This window comes from Corylus avellana, chromosome 4 (assembly GCF_965113065.1).
Source record: "Corylus avellana chromosome 4, dhCorAvel1.hap1.2, whole genome shotgun sequence".
In the NCBI taxonomy this organism is placed as follows: Eukaryota; Viridiplantae; Streptophyta; class Magnoliopsida; order Fagales; family Betulaceae; genus Corylus; species Corylus avellana.
The window spans coordinates 29,271,950-29,294,238 of record NC_142493.1 but is presented as its reverse complement, the minus strand read 5'-3'; the positions used below and the strand labels follow the sequence as shown (position 1 = coordinate 29,294,238).

At 36.0% G+C, this 22,289-nt stretch overlaps 2 protein-coding genes across 3 annotated transcripts; one reads left to right on the top strand and one right to left on the bottom strand.

Annotated features, from left to right (window-relative positions):
- Positions 1-254: 254 nt before the first annotated feature.
- Positions 255-7,372, bottom strand: LOC132177679 (Pentatricopeptide repeat (PPR) superfamily protein). Its single transcript, XM_059590105.2, has 5 exons — positions 7,271-7,372; positions 6,813-7,001; positions 6,345-6,581; positions 1,672-3,966; positions 255-1,203 (listed from the first exon to the last, which is right to left on the bottom strand). The coding sequence occupies exons 1-5, from the start codon at positions 7,287-7,289 to the stop codon at positions 530-532; spliced, it is 3,414 nt and encodes a 1,137-aa protein (XP_059446088.2). The 5' UTR covers positions 7,290-7,372; the 3' UTR covers positions 255-529.
- Positions 7,373-12,593: 5,221 nt separating this feature from the next.
- TIC22-III (Tic22-like family protein) lies at positions 12,594-17,923 on the top strand. Of its 2 annotated transcripts, XM_059590198.2 has the most exons (7): positions 12,596-13,299; positions 13,413-13,487; positions 15,093-15,149; positions 17,175-17,234; positions 17,325-17,405; positions 17,479-17,514; positions 17,656-17,923. In XM_059590198.2, the coding sequence occupies exons 1-7, from the start codon at positions 12,787-12,789 to the stop codon at positions 17,740-17,742; spliced, it is 909 nt and encodes a 302-aa protein (XP_059446181.2). In that variant the 5' UTR covers positions 12,596-12,786; the 3' UTR covers positions 17,743-17,923. The 2 variants fall into 2 exon arrangements, with proteins under 2 accessions (XP_088372065.1, XP_059446181.2); XM_088515939.1 differs by lacking the exons at positions 17,325-17,405; positions 17,479-17,514; positions 17,656-17,923 and having other exon boundaries at positions 12,594-13,299; positions 17,175-17,243.
- The last annotated feature ends 4,366 nt before the right edge of the window (positions 17,924-22,289 follow it).

Genomic DNA, 22,289 nt, shown 5'->3' with positions numbered 1-22,289 from the left:
GATTTGAAAAATGTTCTCTTCAATTCACAAATAAAAATAAGTTAACAGGTCTTTAAGTAGTAACTCATTGGACTGTGGACTACGCCTCATGAAAAGGAGGTCACTAGTTCAAATCCTCATCTCTCTTCCCTTACGTGGACATGTAAAAAAAAAAAAAAAAAAAAAGGTTTAACAGGACAACACAGAAAGAAAAAACAAGTTGTGGGTCTTAAGGTTGTGAGAGAAGGATGACAAATTCACAATGATAAGCTACATGGTAAAATATGTTTAAAACCCCCCCAAAAAATAGGGTCTAGGTAAACCAAGAACAGTAACATACATGAATAAAAGTCCGAAGACCAACAGTTGTATATAACAACACTGACAGAAAGAATATGTGACACAGGTACCTAAAATCTACACAGGAGCAACATTAAAGCTAATATCAAACAAACTAGTCTCCAATGACCAAAAGTTCACCAACACAATTTTACCATGAGAAGTTGAGTGGGATGTGATCCCCATATATACTCTCACTACATTGAATATCCTAGTTTATAGATGTGCAGCAGACAAATTGTGCCCAATATGGTCTCCCCTTGACTTTCCTCTTTTCTCTCTTAATTTCTGAAGGGTATCTAGCTGGAGAGTTCCATTCTCTTTTTGTCTCTGTCTTAGCAGCCTGAGATGTAGGCGATTTGGGATCTAAAATGGAGTTTACTGTTGTGACAATAGCACCATTATCTTTTGGCACTGTTTCATCTTTCTGAATTGCAGGAGCTGGAATATCTTTTGGTTTCTTTGACTTTGCTTTGCTTTCAAGGGAAGCCTCACCCAAAAGGCTTTTTAAAGGAGTGTGTTGCTTTCCAGCACTCCAGTTCGTTACCTTGGCAATAATCTCTTCATTCTTCTTTCTCCCTTGTGATTCATTTACAACATTAGTAAGAGAAGGAAACCACCCCGCCTGCAAAGATGCAGAATGCTGTTCCGGATTCTGTCCTGTCTGAGTTTTGGAAGCACCAGTTTTTTGGTCATCCCCATCTATAGGTTCAACTAATGTCATGAAAGATGGTGCCTCAAACATGTTGTCAGAGTGCTGTCCCTCAGGTGCTGCTTTGGGCTTCTGCAAGTTGGATTTTTCTGCTTCTGTCAATGCCAGGGAATCAGATGATGGCAAAGCTTCAGCATCAGTAACTCCTGCTGCATCTGATTGGATGGAAAGCACTGTTCCATGCATAAAAAACAAGCATATAGACTGAATCAATGAAAGCCAATTCCCATTTACCACCAAAAAAAAAAATTAAAGAAAGGAAACCATAATTCTTATCAAAATAAGGTATTTATATAGAGAATTAGATGCATTAAGGAATGAGGGGAAAAGTTCTCAAACAAGCTAAATACATCTAAATGTTTACTGATCCACCTCGATACCCTAAGGAGATCATCCATTGACAATTATCAGTTTGATTTATTAATTAATCAAAGAAAAAATAATAGTAAAAGTGATTTGAGTATGTACCATCCAATCAGATGAGAACATTTGATATTTTAACAATTTGAGGTTACATAAATGAAAAGTCATAGAGAAGGGTAGCAAACAAAATGTTACACTGTTATGCCAAATAAAAGAAAATTCTGCCTTCCAAAGAGCTCCTACTTGCCTGAATCTCAAAGAGAGAATAACAAATGTACCTGAAACAGACCCCCAGTTGCCTTCCAAACTATCAGTTTGACTAAACGAGTCAACTGAAACATCAACTGCAGATGTCGCACTCTGTTGCTTAACAAAGTTGCTTTCACCTTCCAAAGACTCCGAAGCGATTACAGAAGCACTGCCACCAAACTCTCTAGCATGGTTATCTTCAACAGCACCAGAACTTTGAACAGAAGATTCAGTCTCTAAAGGAGAGACATGCGATTCTTTTATCATGTGGTCTTCCGAAGTCTTCTGCAAGACATCCCCACCATGATATGACTCATTAGCAGTACCGACTCCAAGAGATTCTACTTGCACTTTATCATTTTCACTGATTTCCTCTTCTTTTATGCCAGTATCTGAAGGAGAGACATGCGATTCTTTTATCATGTGATCTTCCGAAGTCTTCTGCAAGATATCCCCACCATGATATGACTCATTAGCAGTACTGACTCCAAGAGATTCTACTTGCACTTTCTCATTGCCACTGATTTCCTCTTCTTTTATGCCAGTATCTGAAACACTATTGTTGCCAACTATGCTTGAATATGAAACCCCATCCAAATGCAAGGATTCATTTTCTGATAACTTCTTCACAGACCCATCAATTACGTCATCTGCAACAGTTTGCGATTCATGAAAATTGCTAGTCGATTCAGAAGTCAGTTTTGACTTCATTGAAAGCTCGTCCTCTTTAAGTCCTTCCCTGCTTTCAATTCCACCTACATCACACTTTTCAATTTTTCCCTTTTCATGAACACCGGCTTCATCACCTTGAGGTAAGTCCAACGTTGGATCAACTAAGGATTCAGAGAGACTACCAGCCGATTCAGAATTTGATTTTGAGATCTCGGTATAATTTTTCTCTGTAGCACCTATTCCATTGTTATCTCCAATTGCATCAGATCCTTCAGTCCAAGCTTTCTCAAGGTTACCAGCATGGTCCATGCCAAGTAGGTTTGTTGCTTGGTTGATTCCAGCATCAGCTGACAACTTTGCAGCATTTTCTGGATGATTCACATGTATTTCATTATTGTGAATATCATTGATCTCTTGCTCTTCATGACTCCGGACTATGTGATTTTCATCAATGTCAGGCGCCACAACTTCCACAGAGGCTCCTACTTCATCAATTGTGAACTTGTTCAGAGACACATCAGCTTCCTCCTCAACAAGCACTTCATTAACCACAGCCTTGCTTCTCCCACCTTCTCGTTCACCACTGCCTTCCAGAATATCTGAAGAAGGCATCTCAGTTCCTTCACTCAATTGCCTTGACTGGAAAGAGGAAGAATTCTTCTCAGAAGCAGAATCTTCAGCACTAACTTCTTTATCCGCAATTTTTGCACATGAATCTAGGATTGCATATTCCTGCAGCCTAACATCTTTATTTTCTTTTAAATCTTCAACAATGTTCTCAGGAGGGTCTATCATTGACGTATCATCAGGCACAGAGAGAATATTTACATTTTCATTTCCTTCTTCCTTTCTGTTGCTACCCTCAATTATATTACTAGAATTGGCATAGGGAATTCCTTCTGCAGCACCCACCAAAATTTGAGAAGCATTCACATGATTAGCAGAATCACCAGGCACAGGAAGGACATCCACATTGTCATTCCCTTCTTCCTTGCTGTTGCCACTATCAATTATATTGCCAGAACTGGCATGGTTTACTTCTTGTGGAGCATCCACCTTGACTTGAGAATTACCAATAGAAGCACTCACATGATCAGCAGAACCAACTTCAGGGGGAAGATCATTTTGGCTCATCTTAGAACTGGAACCATCATCATCCTCTTCCACTGACTCAACAGCTCTATCAGCTGGCACAGGATCTGAAGTTCTTCCAACTGTTTCTTCCAACTTTGACACTGACTCAAATGATTCGCCAGCAAATCTACTGGGTGAGACCATAGAGTCTGTTAGATTTCTATCTAAGTTAGTTTCTTCAATTCCCTTCGCACCAGTCTCCTGTGCAACATATGCCAAAGGCCATTTGGTAACATCCTCACCAGCATTGGTCTTCTCATTTTCTTGTAACGCAGCTGTCAGACTTTCAGGCTTTAAAGCAATTGAGTCACTGGGTGGACCTTTCCTATCATGACTGCATACAATTGATTCTTCAGTTATACAATCTGAAATAGAATTTGGCATTGAACTGATGGTAGAGCTTGACACATGATCTTCGGACTGTGGTGTACTCCCCAACTGATTTGTTGTACCTTCAGGAGCTTCAGGATTTCCCATTTGGCTGCTATCCATTGAAATACTTGGTGGTTGAATAATATCTGCAAAGTTATATAGAAACAATTACTTTAAAAAACCAAGTTATATGGAGGAAAACGAACTTGTTAATTTAACGTCACATATTACATCCCAAAAAACATGCCTGATACAAGATTTAATGAAGGCCCTTCTTGGAAGGAAAAAAAGAAAGAAAGTGTATTGAGGGTTGCACTTGTATATCTCTCAGGAGTCAAGAACAAAAGTATATGCATTCAAGCTACAAAAATGGACAAAAATAAATACAGTGATAAAAAAAAATTCACTAAATGTAGTAAAAACAATATATTTTGTAGACGTAAGCTTTACCTAGTAGGTCTGACTAAGGTTGACCGTCATCTAAGTGGGATTCAGAACCTATACAAAAAGATACTTTAAAATGTGGTAACTTCTCTTATTGTGGCACTCAGATCCCCTATAAATGATTATTACAAAATTTATCACTGTTTATGATAACTTAGCATCATAGCATACTTTTCCTTCTTACTAGTTCTGTATGACTTCGCTTCGTTAGTATTTAAAAAATAAAAAAATGTGCTCCACCATGTAGAGGGCATATGATCATGACAGCACTCCAGTCACCATCTGAGAAAATAGTGATTTTCCCAATCCAAGCAGGTCAACATGATAACAGAGATTTTCCTTATGTAAAAATAAGGAATTAGTGTGTGCTGAAAAATGGACTTTTCCTTCTAAGTGGAGGATAGGAAAAAGAATCTTGCATCTATCTCGAGTTGCTCCCTTGAGCGATCTATCCATGGTTTTGCGACGTCGAGTTTGCTCTATTCTCTTAGCTCGGGCTCCCTATCAAGCTTCACTTCACGCATGATAGCAGCATTATTGGAGAAGGAAGTCTCTCGCTAGTGCACCTCACCCAAGGTTCACATCACTAGGTCAATTCATGCTTTGACGCACTGCTGCCTTGTGTTTTCAACAGAGTGTTGTGCCATACTTTGAGAATGACACAGTTCAAAGGAACTCTAACTCATTTGGGCGAAAGCCCCTTCTTTCAATCCCGAAGAGAGGCCTGGAAGAATTGATTGATAATACCAATTGAAAAGACTCTTGAGACTGTGTACTTTATAAAATTCAATTATGCATTATTCTATTGTCTTCTAAAGTCATGTGAAATCCTTGGTCATTTGCACCTGAGTTTCTAAATGAAAAGCCTCCAGAGCTGACACATTTCTTAGAAACACAATGGCTAAATACTTCAGGCAGAAAAACCATGGAAGAACCTTGAGATAAGAAAAATATCATTATCTGGAGTAAGAATTGAGAAACAATTAAGAGGATCAGACTGCTAGAGAATTCGTAATTGTAAAACCATATTAACTAAGCAGCATTTCTTTTTCTTTTTCCTCTTGATGTTGGTCGATATGCAAGGCAACGGTTATGTCTTCAAATTATTTAAGGTTGTATAACGTGAAATTAACCCTAATCTGTATCTATATGGATAAAAAGTACAAAGAGGTGAAATTTTTTTCACACTTATTCAAATAATGACCCTCCACCAATGATAATGCCTGGCAATTCACCAACTTAGCCAACTACCTAGCCTAACACAGTAACACCCATACGCGCAATTGAGAAAACCTTCCACCAATAAGACACCTGATCTCCCACTAAAGCTAACTTCTCCCTACCCATCATACCCGTCAACTAGGAATATAAACTTCTCCCTTGACCACATTATAGCATAACTGTCACTCTCTTGAATTTATTTCAGGCCCTCTCTTCTCCAAAATCATTCACTTGAATGGCATCAATTTTATATTTCTTGACAGAACAGCTCTAATCTTACATTCCATACTCCCACTAATAGAATCATTCCATTAATGTTTCTATTGTTTATCCCTCCGCCTATAGCAGCATCGGTATCTTCTTTCATTACCTAATCATCAATGTCTTGTTTCCTTAATTAGTTGGACCGGCATTTTTCTCGCTTATCAAAACTTCTTCGTGTTCCTGGTTTTTGTTACCTTTTCCCTTTTAAATTTTATTTTTTGATGAATTTCCATCCACGTTTCTTTTTATTTTCTTCCTTGCAATGGGTTGCTCCTATTCTGAAATTAAAATAGGACATAATGAACGAAAATTTAGATGCATATTTATTTATTTATTTTTATTATTGGTAAGTTACATTCACCCGGTGGGACTTGAGCCCACGACCTCACCCTCCACCTTGCCACAAAGGGAGGAAGTACCATTTGAGATAAAGCTCATTGGCATATTTGAGATAAGATGCAGATAGATGTTATGGATATATCCTTCTAACTGTAATTAAATGTCTCAACTACTCAAGCATATATTGCTGAACCTTTTTTTGTGATGTACAAAAACAGTTAATATCAATAAATATTAAGGTCCACCAAAAATTTACCAGCCAAGCCACCATCCTTAAATGATTGGCCGACATTTGGAACGTCCTTGGCACCCTTTTCCACATTAGTTGCTGGTTCTCGAACATCCTCAAATCGTTCTTCATTTCCTGAATTAATTCCACTATCCGGAAATTCTGTAGCAGCATCCGAAAATAGGTCATCTTCTGATCTACTTGATCTTCCCCCAATTCCACCTAGTCCCTTCCCATTGTTGCTTGTCTCCAACATTTTAGGACCTTTAAACACCCAAATTCACCGACAATAACACATTAAATTCAATATATATAGCCTTCTATTTTAATGCTAGAAAACAACCGAAAAGAAATATATTGCTTTCTTTTTTTTTTTTTAAGATTCAAACGTCAACAATTTGTTTTCATTATATTTTCCCAGTAACCAAACAGAGCACACATAACAGAAAGAGGTGTATAAAATATTAATATCCATATAAAAGCAAGATTTCTCACTAGGGGGTTTGTTATCTTCATCAGAGAGGTGGTCATCATCAGAAACATTCCCCTCTGAGTCAACCAGAGTGTAGCCTTCAATAGTCCCACAAATCCTCCTGTGCGCTCGTCTGTGTCTGGCGCTGGGGTGCGGATTTGGGAAGGGCCAACCACATTTGCGACAAACATAAACTCCATGGCCCTCATGCCCTGCAAGATCAAGAAAAACAAAACCCCGAAATCTTTCACAAACAAAATCAGGAGAAAGCATAAAATTCCAAAAACAACTTCCACAAAAATGCTTTAGAAAGAAAACCCATCAAAATTCCCATACCAAATCAAGAACCAGAAATCCCCACAGAGAAAAGATCCAAGATTTACATACATACATAGAGAAAATAACAACAAAAAAAACACACACACACACACACAGAAATGATACAAAAAGAATCAAACATAGCCTGGTGTATGAAGCTTACTCTGATCTTGGTGATCCATCTCTTTGGAATGATGTGAAGCAACAACTTACAGTAGAGAGAGAGAGAGAGAGAGAGAGAGAGAGAGAGACAAATGCAGTAGACCAAGAAAGGGTTTGGAGAACTGAAACCAGAAAGCACTGCACTTGACACTTCTGGGAAAGTCTTTTCTGTGTGGGCCACTGACTGGTACGTACGGTGAGTGACAGCGATGCCAATGGATTTACTCATACCATAAAAAAGCTGCTAAATTATAGGTAAAATTGCTTAATCAGTGTTCGTTACACCTATTTGTAATAAATTATTAATTGCAACATTTATATATAATAAATAGGCCTTATGTAATTCTTTTATTTTTATTTTTATTTTTTACTTATAAGACATATTTATTATTTGACAGTTTTTGCCAACAAAAAAAAAAATTAAAAAAAATTAGTTGTTGGGAAAGTATTTGCTATTTTTGCATATCATATCGAATTTTTATAATAATTTTATATCACAATAATCTAATTATAAATGGGTATAAATTATATAGACCCATTTTTTTCTTTTCTGAATAATAATTAAACAAGCGCTTTTGATAGTTGTACTTTTGGGATGTGGCTAGTGGCAATTGCATCTTTTTGGTACAACTACTATGCATTGTTGTTAACTGCAGCTTTTGGCTCCGTTGCATGTGAAAGAACCTGCACAACACGTGTTTTGGCCCCAATGACTCTTTCAATTTTATCCAAGGGCATCTCTCAATTCTCTCACCTTTTTCTTTTTTCTTTTATCTTTTTTCTTTGTACTTTTAGTGACAATGACTTTGACGTCTTTGCAATTGCCTGTGACATAACTTTCACCACGGCGAATAAAATAAGTGCTACATCCACGAGGTCAAAACCGTATTCGTCATGCAAGAGACTTTGATGTTCTTTATCCAATCATATATTGCTGTGATTTAGGTACGTCCCCAATCAATTGTTTATATTTGATTTTTCCGGAAGCGACGACCAGGACTTATTCATAGCCGACACGAGTCACACGACCAGAGACGCGATTCTATATGTAGATACTATAAAACAATACAATACATCTTCTTCTTTTTTTCTTTTTTTTTTCTCCAAGTAAATTTTAAAAGAATTAAGTGCATGCTAGGTGAGATGGGATCTGGATCCCTCCAATGGGAGAAAAATTAGAGATTTTCGAATTGTTAATTGTGACCTTTCATTTAAAATTTAATGGTTTATAAAATTATTTAAACCTCGATAAAATAAAGGTCAACATTTAATGTCTCGGTTATATAAAAGTAGCTCACATTATAAATCATTGAATTTAAAATAAAGAGTCACGATCAACAATTGGAAAATCTCTAATTTTTTCTCAATTAGAAGAGATCTCAATACAGGTGAGATACTCTTCCTCTTAATTTGTCTTATTTCTTATATATATATAGTATTATAAATTATATAATTTTAATAACAATTATAAAACAGATAAAAGACTTGTCTTTAAGCCAAAATATATAATAGAAAAAGTGTTTGCTTGCGTTGGTGCTTGACTTTTAAGTTCATATACGAAATTAGAGGGGAGCCAACCAACAAGGGGCATGGCTCAATATAATTAAAATATTAGGTAAAGTTCACTTAACTCCTTTAAACAATCACCTTAATAATAATTTATCCTCTAAATTGTTAATTAAGACAATTTATCCTCCAAACTACCAAAACAATGACAATGTACCCCCTAATGCTAGCAAAGTGATGAAATTACCCCTATATAATTTTTAATAAGACAAAAATACCCTTAAACTTTTGAAGAAAAAAAAATTAGTATTTTTGTTTTTATTTTAGTAAGGGTAATTTCATCATTTTGTTAAAAGTAGGGGTACATTGTCATTGTTTTGGTAGTTTGGGGGGTAAATTGTCGCGATTGATAGTTTTGGTGGTAGATTGTTATTGACATGATAGTTTGAGGGGGTTAAGTGGACTTTACCCTAAAATATTTATATATGTTTTCAAAGAGTAGCTCAATCGACTGTGGATTACGCTTCATGAAACGGAGATCACTAGTTTGAATCTCCTCCCCCCATCTTGTGCGGACATGTCAAAAAAATAAAATATTTATATATATTTATAGTTAAAAAATTGTTTGGGAAAACTTCACTTTGGCCCCTTGAACTTCCACTCGATTTTATAAACCCCTGAACTTTCAAATCTCTCATTTTGGACCCCTGAATTTTCAATTACTCTTATTGTGGACCCTTCAGTAAGATTTTAAACGTTACATGACGTTTATACTCCAGAATTTTGTATAAAATTCCAACTTCCAAAACATTTTTTTTATTTAAAAAAAATGAAAATCAATGACATTTTGGTCTTTTTTTGTATTTTTAACGGCTAAAATTAACGAAATGATTATAATTGAGAGTAATTGAAAGTTCAGGGTCCAAAATGAGAGATTTGGAAGTTTAGGGGGATTTGTAAAATCGGGTGAAAGTTCAAAAGGCCAAAGTGAAGTTTCCTCAAATTATTTTTAAAATATTTATATATGGTTAAATATGTTTTTTTTTTTAATTTTTTTATTGCCTAAAAATTGTAATTGATCCCTCGTTCATTCTTTTAACCCCTAAATGAAAAATCCTAATTTCTTTCCTGTTTAAACCCATACGTAATCTTTTTTCAACAAAAACAAATGTACCATAAAATCAATGGGGAAGAACATAAAAAAGCCCCTCAAATTATCAGTCATTTTCAATTTAGCTCCATAATGTTTCAAAAGTGATAAAGTAGCTCCCAAACTATCAAACTATTGCATTTTGGCAATTCCGTTAGTCAAAACCGTCAGTTTGGACGGAAACTGCAAAACAACGTCGTTTTGTTATGGGTAAGTTACTACAATGGCCTTTTATGAAGAAAAAAAAATTTTGGAAAAAATATAAAAAAGCCCCCCCAAACTACCAGCCGTTTTCATTTTAGCCTCTAAATGTTCAGAAAGTGATAAAGTTGCCCCCTAACAAAACGACGTCGTTTTGCAGTTTCCATCCAAACTGACGATTTTAACTAACGGAGTGGCCAAAATACAATAGTTTGATAGTTTAAGAGGCTACTTTATCACTTTTGAAACATTAGGGGGCTAAATCGAAAATGGCTAATAGTTTAGAAGGCTTTTTTATATTTTTTCCAAATGAATAATTTAGAAAAAATGAATACTAGGCTTACAAACAAATTTCTCCTCTTAAGAGAATTAGCAATATGCAGTCACATAGCAGCATCAATGCTTAGGGCGAATTCGGTAAATCATAATAGAAAATAATACCCAAAAAAAAGAAAAAGAAAAATCACACTCAAAGAAGCCTTTAGAATTTCAATAGAATCCTTATCCAGTGCACGGTTATAAACATGGCTGCATTTAAATATTAGGGGGAAATAAAATAATATATTTCTCTTTCTTTTCAATTATAGTATTTTTTACTGAACTCTTTCCCCTTATATTATAAATAAATAAATAAAATTTATCTTTAGAGAAATATTGTCGTACATCAATGCTTATCTTACTCCATTTGATAATGTTAGTTGTTGGATGGAATCAGTAACTGACTATTGTGTCCTTTTTACCGAGAAAGAAGAAGAATATCAATGAAATCGGAAATGTGGGGTCACAAAGCGCCATAATAGGGTATTGGATGAACTATACTGAAAATCTGCTCGGTATGGGAATATCCGATATTTCTCATGGATTGTATTGGTTTGAAGTTTGAATACATATTTTCTCCCATTTCCATTATGCACACAAGAGGTTACTCGATTGGATTTTCATTAATTCACTGTTGAGATTGCCAACAAGAGTGGGTGGTTAATTGTAAAATGAGAGTTAGACAAATATTATTGTTTGAATTACTAGTAATTCAGGAAAAATATTTGCATGAATCTCAATGGGATCATTAGTGAATATTTGGTCAATGATACATGTGACCACCATGTCTTAGTGGCACATTGCTTCCACACCTTTAAAAATTAGGAAAAGTTACAATTTACCCTCAAAAGTTGATAGTATTTTTCAATTCGAATACTAAAGTTTCAATTTTTGCAATCCACTCCCCCAAAGTTCTAATTTTTTTTTTTCAATTTGACTAATTGTATCCAAAAATTTTCATATTGCCCTTAATTTTTATTTATTTTATTTTTTATAACAAAAATTTAAAAAAAATCAGGGGGCTATCGGGCCATTTTTGCACTCCCAAATTTTTTTATTATTATAAAAAATAAAAATTATGGGCAGTATGAAAAATTTGGGATAATATTGGTCGAATTAAAAAAAAAAATTGGAATTTTGTGAAGCTGGATTGCAAAAATTAAAACTTTGGTGTTCGAATTAAAAAACGCTGTCAACTTTAAGGAGTAAACTATAATTTTCCCTAAAAACTAATTGTATTTGTCAATTGAAAAATTGGTCTCTCTTTCCTTCTCCTCTTATGAGTTTCTCTTCCCTTTTTACGTCAACAACAACATAAATCGGTTGTAAGTGTACTTTGCCTGTTCTTTCATTGGTTTTGTTAAAGTAAATTAGGATGTTACCGTGGACAAAGAAAAGCAGGATGAGTGTAATACCTTAGTTTCATACTGGAAAAATTAGAAGTAGCCCACATATATAATGTCAATGATTTATAAAAATAATTATGAGTATTAAGTCTCACATGACCTAGTTAGCGTTACTAGGTAGCTTAACTTAGAAAAAAGTGTTAGATACATTTGCGCTATAATTCAAAAAGGAATACTTAATTTAGAGTTTTTATAAAATTTCTTATAAAGCCCAATTTCACATATTAATTAAGCAATGTGAAATTTAGTACTTATGACTATCTTTATAAATCATCTATTTTATGTGAACTATTATTCATTTTTTCAATATGAGACCGAGATGTTACAATAAAAATTGCCATAATATTTAGAGATCATTAAGGATGTATCCCGATCACCATGTGTGATTCAAAACCAAGTATAATGGGCCTTGTCATTGATGAGGCATTAGTAAGCTGTGATATGAATGTGCATAATGCCAATTTTTAAGGAGATACTTTAATTGAAAGGAAAGGAATTAGAGTCGATATGATCAAGTGATTGATGATGTTTAATAATGCTAAGGCGCTTACAAGGGTGGCAAGTGAAGCGTGTTAGTGTTAGGAGAGAAGCTAATGAAGCGGCTCATGAAAATCTTATTTTGTTTTTATTTCAAACAAATTAGTTATACAATATTAACAATGTATTGTGTCGTATACATTCCCTGTCTAGTCTCATATTATGGGATTTTCAAACTTAGGGCAAGGTAACACCTTGTGGTGCAATTGATTTTCCCCCCTTTTTGGCTCACAATCACTTACTTTTGTGGGTCTCAAGTTCCACCCAAAAGGCCAAAACCCTCTTTTTCCTTCACCCAAAACCCCTCTTCTCTTCAGTCTTCACCCCTCGTTCATCACTACTTCATTCGCACTCAATCTCCACTTGAACTTGACCACACCCCCTTCCTTTCCCGAGAAAATGAATCCCGAAAACTCCAAACAACCCCCGCAACTCAACCTCCAACGAGCGTTCTCTGACCTCCAACATCATTGCTCTAAGCTCCTCCACAACCTTCCCAACCCATCTTCCTTCAAAACCCACATTCAATCTGCCGTCTCCAACTTCCAGAACCATGCAAAACACGCCCTGGACCCCAAAATTTCGGGCTCTTCTTCTGGGAAAAACCCGGTCTGGGCTCGGATTGCCGAACCCAATAAGACCCAGGTCGCGCCGGCTAGCCAATCTGGTGGTAGTGGTGGTCGTGTCGCCCTGTCGATCGAGGCCATTGAAGAGCGGCTGGCGGGCGTGCCCGTCTACGCGCTAAGCAATGCGGTCGATGAGTTCGTGCTGGTTTCGGGCGTCTCGACCAGGAAATCTCTCGGGTTGTTCTGTTTCAAGAAAGAGGACGCGGAGGCGCTTCTTGAGCAGATTAGGAGCTTGGACCCCTCAATGCAAAGTGGGTCCAAGGTGGTGGCTGTTGCTCTGAATAAGGTGGGTGGTTGAATTTCTTGGTTTTACTGTTTAATTCAGTGCATTCTCGGTGTTTAGGAAGAGAATAAAATTGGTGGAGTTGGAGTCTAATGGGCTTTTGTTCTTTCTTACAGGTCTTTCACTTGAAGCTCGATGGGGTGGCCTTCAGGTTGATTCCGGAGTCTTCGCAAGTCCAAAACGCTCTTAGGGTGAGAGATTTAGTGGCATAAAGTTGATATATATATATATATATATATATATATATATATATATATATATATATATATATATATGTTCTTGTGCTTTCGGCATTTGAATTTGGTTTAGGTTTTTGGAACACTACTTGTGCTAATTGTGAGATGGTTGTATAGGCTGCCATTTATCCGATATTATGTGAGCCGGGGTTTCAGACCTCGATATGATACCTCTCCCTAACCTTCAACAAAATAAGTTAAGAGTTTCCACGGTTTATTTACCTTTAATGAGAATTCCGAACATATGTACGTCTTACAGCTTTCATTCTAATCCCGACTTTCAGTGATATGTGGTATAGATAGAATATAAACCTTTTCTCTTTGTCCCCAACGGAAATTTTAGTTGCCTGTGAAATTCTTTGGAAACAATTTCTGAGAAAATGCCTGCCAGGAAGGCTTCAATTGGCTTGTGCATGAAATTCACACATAGGGAAGCTCTCATATGACAGGATATTTAACACTCTTCCTCACACCAACACTTTCATCCTATTGAAAAGAAGGTTAGAGACAGAGGAAGGGTAAACTGTATGAAAAGATTGTAGAACTTAGGATTTGGTAATCCTTGATACATTTTGGTTCAGCTGGCTGTTCATTTTGGGCAGTACGGATTAATCTGATCTTTCATTAAGCTAATATACCAGATGATAGCATTAGGTTTTGTTTTTAGTTGCGACTATATTGAATATGTGTTTGCTATTTGTGAGCCAATAACTAGAATCATGAGCAACACAGACAAGCAAAATTTATATTCATCAAGTGAACTATCTTCAATGAAACAGTTAGGAAAGGAACCCTTACTGCTATGAAGTTAACAGTGGTTAATTGCAACAATCTCTTTGCTTGACTATTAACTTATGATAAAAGCAATTACAAAATTGCTATTTCCATGGTTGAGTTGAGGAGATACACTCCGACAACTACTCACTTGCTGGTTGGCGTTGCCTTTTCGGTGCATGGCATAGGGTACTAAGGGTAGTATCAGTTGTCATCACATCATTGATTCTCTCTCTCTCTCTCTCTCTCTCTCTCTCTCTCTCTCAGTTTTATTTTCCCTTACCTCCCTCCTCCGCCTCGTTATTGGAGAAATAAGAGCACTTCATGTATGCCCATTTGGGTGTGCTTCAACTGGAGGACTGTGGACTGAATGTGAAATGAATTTATTGAACTCTGCTGTATTGGCACTAAATCTGAGACACTTTCCCAGCCAAAATATGTAAGATCAATTTATGATTTTGTTGAATCCATTATGTCCTACTTTTTGAGTTAAAAAATCATAATTTTTTATATGCTTAAAGTATGTTTGAAAGGTGTGTAATAAAGGATAAATAGAATATTTGAACAGTTAATGTCTTAATAATTTTGCGTGAATACTTCTCTTAAGAAGAATGTGAGCTTGATAATGATGCAACTGTTCTCCCAGCCAAAAATATATGTCGTTAGTTCCTACTCTTTTCTGAAATTTTTTTGTATAAGAAAATTATTTGATTTTACCTAATTTATAATCATTATCGTAGCAGTGCTGCAGTACATATTAACAATGATTTCTTTTTCTGTGTGTAGGAGATGGAAAAGGCTGGTATTTCTGATGATGGCTTCTCTGGGGTTCCAGTTTTCCAGGTTCTTTTCTTAGCAATGTCCAGTCTAAATGATTCACATGCTGCGTAGGGGTGTGTGTGTGTGTGTGTGTATATATGTTGATTGAGAGAACAAGGAATTTTCAAGACACGTAAAACCTACTTTAATAATTGAATAAAACATATAATAATGCATAATAATCTTTAGGGGGAAAGGCGAGTCTCAGGCCATCTAGCATTGAGGGCATCAGGGGGTCTTGGATTTTGCCGTTGTGGGATTTGGGTTTGTCGGGTTTTGGGTTTGTGGGGTTTGGGTTTGAGGGCCTGGGTTGGAGCCTCTGTGTATATTGCTTGTGTACTTAGGGGCGCTTTATGCTTTTTTAATAAAATATTATTCATAAAAAAAAAATAATCGTAGGAAAAAATAAATGAATGAAGCATTTCCCACTTTAGACCTTGTATAATGACGATGGCAGCAAATCTATTTTAGAAATTGCATGGTTGACGTCTCAGAATACTTGTCGTACCTGTAGTTTGTGCAATGGATTTGTTGGGATGCATGGTGAATGTGTGTGTATGTGTGTTTTTTTTTATTTCCTTTCATTTTTCATGGATACCATACAAATATGGTAGGGTAAGGCTTAGATGTGGATGGATATGTTTGGGTAAAAACTTGTTCTTAATAAAAAAATTATTAGAAACAAGGTTTCTAGTGATTTAGAAAGTTAGAGACCTTCAAAATTCCAAACCTGTTTACATATCAAACATAAATTATGGTCCCTCTTCCCCAACAATTCACACCACCACTGCTTTTCACCAACTCCAGATTTCATCATTTTAAGACATCGCCGTCATTCCAACTGCTGCACTCTAAAACATGCTTCTGCTGCCTCTTCCATGATGGCCTGCCACCCTCACTGCAACTGCAACACTCTAAACCATGCTTCTGCTACCTCTTCCATGACTGCCTTTATGGTGGTCTTCAAGGACATTTTACGTGCTTATTTTCTAGTGAAGAAGAAATTGGAAATGGTAATATTCATTATATATCTATTTTTTCTTTAATTTGTCCCTTGTTAACTTGCATGGTGGAAACATATTGCATGCAAGTCATATTAGAATCTGTATATGATACTAGTCACTGGAAGCTATTGTTGTCATTTTGGATGCATGATTGATTATTAAGTTTCTGTAGCCATCCTGTATGAACATTATCCTTTTGAGCCATGTAGTGGATGCGGCTTTGAGTCAAAAGGAAACTTGCTCTGGGATCCTTGTTCTATTTGCCTTTAGCATGGCCATACCATGTAGAGCTTGCATGACTTAGAAAAGATATAGGTTGTAATTTGGTAAAATAGGAGTTGGAATAAAGTGGTAGTAAGGATTGAGCTTAATAACTGCTTTCAAAGTTTGAGCTTAAAAGACACACCAATGGTGGCTGTAAAATATAATCCTGAAAACTGCCTGGCCAGGTTTTTTGGCCAAATAAATAATGTAGATTCGGCTGTCTTCAGCTGTCCAATTTTCACTGGGTTAGATTTGTTCTTCCAAAAGTTACCTGGAAAGTGGTGTGTTTGCGTTCATTGTGTACGTGGTACACTCCTATGTCCAGTACGCAGTATGTTGGGGATATACTTAGGTTGTTTCCTATTTAAGATCAGGCTTTGCTTCAAAAAGCTTTTTTGGATGTACTGATACGTGTAATGTCTGTTGTGTTTGTATGTATGCACACATAGGCAAGTATTTATCTTTCCTATATTATTATAGTTTCTTTTATAAAGTTTTAGCCAAATGTTCCATTTTTATTCAACATTGATGAACAAATACAGTACATTGGGATTGCTAGTTTGGTGAATTGAACATGGAAAGTACCACGAATCAAGACTCAATCTGGCTTTTTGGCTTGTGGGGGGGTGGGTAGGTGAATCCAAAAAGTCTGGTTTTGCTATGACCATGGTTTTAAGAAATGGCCTTCTCTTGTCATTATAATATTTACTTTGGTCCACAGACATGTACATTCAAACATGATTTTCTATACTAGTCTTGAACCGTTTTATTTGGATTTCAGTCACGGAGCTTGATACTAAAGAGCCAAAACAAGAGCTATCGCCCAGCTTTTTTCAGAAAGGTTAGTTAGGAAATCATGCTTTTTGACATGCAATATTCTGGTTAGGCTTCATATCATGTTATAGTTCTTCTTGTCTTGGTATTCTTATAGGAGGATTTAGAAAATTCCCTACTAAGGGCTGCTCGCGACCAGAACCAATTAAATCCTGCTTACAGACGAGGGGATATTCAGGTATGGGGTTTCCATGCCTTTCTGTTGGCAAAGTCTCTCGTTCTATGGACTTAATTTCATTTTATCTTTGTAGGTTGCTGTTCTGGAGGAGGTACTTAAGGGCATGAAGGTAAGGAGCCTCTGTATGGAAAAATTTTAGTTATTCATCATCTAGTTGGTTGGCCGGAAGATGGAAGATTGTGTGCTTATTTGCCTCTTTTGTTTCCTTGGATTTTCAATTCTTCTCCTATCTTATATTGATTTTTTGCAGGAGAGTTCTACGGCAATGTGGGATGACATCGTTTTCATACCTCCCGGTTTCGATGTTGCTACTGATCCCACCGAGAGGCAACTATAAAATGAGTAGGTCATGGCATCTTTAACTTGATCAATCAATTCAGTAGTTATTTGAGAGCTTTCTTTTTTTATTTTTGGCATTATCTTGTACGGTAGATATGGAAGACCTACTGAAGTTAAGGACTGGGCATGTAGCTACGCGTATATACCATCTCAGCTATGAAATATACTATTTTTGTTAATAGTACCGAGTCAAATTTGGCTTCCTTTATTTTACATTTTCATTTTTCTTCCGGAATTAGCTTACTGCGGAGATAACTTGGACTTGAAGATTATTGAAGTGTGGATTTCATAGCATATTCTAGCTTTGAAATCTTATACAAGTGTGAATATCCACTTCAGAACAAGCAACCATAATGTCGTTTAATGTGAATTTGGAAATTTGCACCTAGTGATGTATATGATGTAACACTATTTAAAAATTTTAAATGACGTGATAATAAATACCATATTAGATATGTGAAATGTAAACTTGACTATGAAATGGCTCATTTGTTGATGCTTTGATGGGTTTGACGACTCGGCATCAACAACGGGTTGCGGGTGTAGCAGCTCTTCAATGAGTGAGAGCCAGTGGTAATGTGTCGATACCCATTCCTCTGAATGAGTGATTGAGGGTGGGCAACTAGGGCTTCCGGGAGAAATCTACCTAGAATAAAATAAGTTTTTGGAGGTTGTCCCCTTCAATTGCTGGTCAGTGAAATAGAGAGGTCCTATTCATGTTCATGGGGAGTACAAGGATAAGTCAAGATCAGGCCTTCAATTATCTTATCATAAAAATAAATAAAGACACTTTCCAACCATTGCAATTATAGGGAGACTTGAAAGCCAATAGGGTTGCTTTTATTGCTAGATAACCACTATTGAAGACCATCTGCATATGGGTGGTCTGGTGTTTTTATGGTCCTTTTGTGTTAAAGGAGGAGAGGGGATCTGCTTATATTTTACATTTCAATCAGGCAGCAGTTGTGATTGGACTCCCCATTCCCATCACCATTTCTTATCTATTCTTAGCTTTTAAGGGTTTGGTATGCGGCCTCATCACTAACCATCAATCATTTTTCGTTGCATTATTTGTGATAGCACAAGTTTCTATACTAGGAATAATAATGCATTTTTTTTTTTTTCATTTTTACTTAATTAACATCATAAAACGACATTTTCCCCCGTTTTTAATGTTGTTAGTTATAATAAAGTTGGCTACTTTTGATAAAGGTTAATTATTGGTCATTATATATTGATGTCAAAGGAAATTCCTCTCATTGCTTTGGCCCATCTAAAAATGCCTCCGGCGAATGAGATCCCCAGCTTTGAGAATGTTATTATTTTATTTATTTTGCAGAACCTTTTATTATTATAATTATACATTTTTAATATTTTCTTTATTAGAGTAATGTTATGTAACAACTTTCCATCCCGATCACTAAACTCGGAATCTTTGTTTGATTATTAGTTTATCTTATGCTTCTTCCACCCTTCCAAATAAATAAAATAAAAAATGCAGTCGTTATCTTTGTTGTTGGGAAAGAGCTTTTTCTTTTTCTTTTTTCATTTAGGAGTTTGAGAGCAAACCTTTTCAATAAGGTTAGTGAAAACCATCTCTACAATTTTATTTTTTTTCCTAGGCAAATCAAAGAAAGAATACAATGAATATAAGTGGAGCTGAATAGGAGAGGGAGAGAAACCACAAAGGGAATTCACTTCACCTATCACTACATGCATGTTGGGAAAATTTTCTTATGTTGGACAAAAACTACTTATGGGAAGATAACTAGGGATCGAGATCAGTTGTAATTCCTGTCTATATTGTAGTTAATTCTTTTCAATTGTAAGAGGTTTTTGATAGAATCCACATGTTTGAATAAATGTTTTGTTGATCCGAAACCTGTTTAGGCACATAGACCTCATGAGGGCTTCTCACAATTATAATATTGTAGCCGGTTCTTTTTAATTGTGAGAGGTTTTTCAATGGAACCCACCTGCTTGAATAAGTGTTCTATTTATCCAAAACCTGTTCAGACACATAGACCTCATGAGGGCTTTTCACGATTACAAGATTTTAGCCGATTCTTTTTAATTGTGAGAAGTTTTTCGATGGAACCCACTTGCTTGAATAAGTGTTCTGTTCATCTGAAACCTGTTCAAACACATAGACCTCATGAGGGCTTCTCACAATTACAAGATTGTAACTGATTCTTTTTAATTGTGAGAGGTTTTTCAATGGAACCTACCTGTTTGAATATGTGTTCTATCGATCCGAAACCTGTTTAGGCACATAGACCTTGTGAAGGTTTCTCACACATACAATGAATCCCCAGCAATCTGGTCCCACAATTAAACAAAATTATGACCCTATAACTTCACCGCAAATAAAATAGTTTTTCAAGGAAATGGGCAATTCCTTCGGTCCTTTTCTCTCTCTCCCTCCTTTGAGAGAGGTTGCAATCACTCAGATTAAAGTTCGACACTGAATGTCTAAGTTGTCTCTGCTTTATGTCATCTATTAGACAAACAACACTTCTCCCAAAAGGATTGCACAGGAACAAAAAAAAAAAAATGTGATTGGCAAGTTTCACCGAAATTAAAATGGTCTTTTATAATGCTTTACTTCATTATTGATGCTTTTGGCCATTACCTACTTTATTAGCTGTTTAGATTGTTTTGTTTTTGAATACTTGTTAATATTGTAAGGTAAATAATTAGTCACAATAATTAGGAAAATCAATGGGATTAAGATATTTATTTGTTTGATATGATAGACGTTGGAAAGTGGTCAAACAAGTCTCACATCCGAAAATGAAATGAAATGATGTTGTTGTTGTTTTGTTTAAGATTCAAAATCAATAGAAATCACGCGTCTAATGTGACAAATTCCCAAATACAAAGCATCTTTTAGCAAACAAAATTAATCATGGGGGGCCCATTGCAAAGTCAGCACCGCCGCGGTTGCTTGCTGGGTTCATGGGTTTTGACATTATGTGCCCATCCTACACTTAATACACAGTAATATATCCTGTGGTCCGCTCCCCTACCACGGGATTCTTTGTGGGGTTTCTTCTTCTTCTTCTTCTTCTCGCAGGATGATGATGCTTCATGGGAACATCCATGCTGCAGGCTACGTCTTCATTTATTCAAATTCCATGCTAAAAAGCTGTCTTTAGCTGTCATGTGCTTCTTTTTCCTCCCACCCTCTTGTTTTCTATCAAAAAAGTATGCATTGTTGAACCCTTTTAACTTGGCTTCCTATGAATGGAACTTGACTCCTCTCATCACAATGATGAGAAAAGCTTGTTATATTACTGCTCAAGGGTGGCCTGTTTAGCACTCCATCAAGGCTCAAACTTTGACGGAACATGTAACACCGCATTCCCACATTAAGAAGATTCCCACATTAAGAAGATGGATAATCACATTACTCACGAGTCGGATTGGTTTTTTATGAAGTAAAACTTGGTTTTATAAGTGATTTTATGGAGCTAACGCTTTTCTTAAGCCATTACAAATAGTAGCGAAGCAACCTATCTAGTAACTCCATGTGGTACTGGAGCATTGCATGATGTGACCCAATAAGAACCTCAATAATTTAAGGAAGGGAGATTGTAACACCTCAATCCCAAGTTAGGAAAGATGAATAACCACATAAGGTGAGTATGGGTACTAAATCCCATATTGGTTCCTTGGGTGAAACTGTACTTTATAAGTGATTTTAAAGAACTCCAAATTAACTAGCATTTTTCCTAAGCATGAGCCAAAGGATTTCTTCATTTTTTCTACTTTTTTTTTTTTTTTTTTTTTTTTTAAAAAAAAAAAAAAACAGGGGAAGCCCTGTTGTTAAGAGCAGCTGGGTTGGTTTACCATCTCCATCGGTGTAAACGTAATATGCCAATCCAAATTCGATCAACTCACTTCAATTAGATTCAGCTTGTCTGGATACAGCTTTGTGAGAATCAACTATTAGGTCTACTTTAAACCATTTTACGGGAGATGTGAGATCAAATATTCCCTAGAAAATATATAATACCAAAGAGAGAAAATACCCATGAAGACAGCTAGGTTAAGTCATGAGTTATAACTATATACAAAATGTGCATATCTATAAAATCATCTTATAAGAGATTCAAATACGAAAGTTTTCTAGTTTGCTATAAACATGTAAAAACAAAATCCATATTTAAAGTTACAAAGATTTGACATAAGAGTAGATATGTTGTATGGGGGTAAAAAGTTAAACAATTGAGGGGCAACCATATAAAAAGTAGTATTTTTATAGAAGTTTTTTTTTTTTTTTTAAAAAAGATTGCTGGATGCCTAGACGTACAGGAGTAATTGGAGGCAAGCCAAACTCATTATTATTGTTAGCATATACGGATATACCTCTTCTACTTTCTTTTTTCAGCACATAATTCTGCCATGAGACCAATGAGAGAGAGAGAGAGAGTCATCATGGAAACTGGGGAATAAAAACACAACTTTGTTATACTAATCTCCACTTTCGATGGATGTTGTGATTTGTGAAGAGTATAAGCCATAAAGTAAGACATCTTTTAT

Excerpts from the sequence above, each read along its gene's own strand:
- TIC22-III (XM_059590198.2), top strand. The coding sequence starts at position 12,787 with ATGAATCCCGAAAACTCCAAACAACCCCCGCAACTCAACCTCCAACGA. Across the intron at positions 15,150-17,174 it reads CTGGGGTTCCAGTTTTCCAG|TCACGGAGCTTGATACTAAA; the intron begins GTTCTTTTCTTA and ends TTTGGATTTCAG. Across the intron at positions 17,515-17,655 it reads AGGTACTTAAGGGCATGAAG|GAGAGTTCTACGGCAATGTG; the intron begins GTAAGGAGCCTC and ends GATTTTTTGCAG.
- LOC132177679 (XM_059590105.2), bottom strand. Across the intron at positions 3,967-6,344 it reads TAAGGATGGTGGCTTGGCTG|ATATTATTCAACCACCAAGT; the intron begins GTAAATTTTTGG and ends ATAACTTTGCAG. Across the intron at positions 1,204-1,671 it reads CAACTGGGGGTCTGTTTCAG|TGCTTTCCATCCAATCAGAT; the intron begins GTACATTTGTTA and ends TGCATGGAACAG.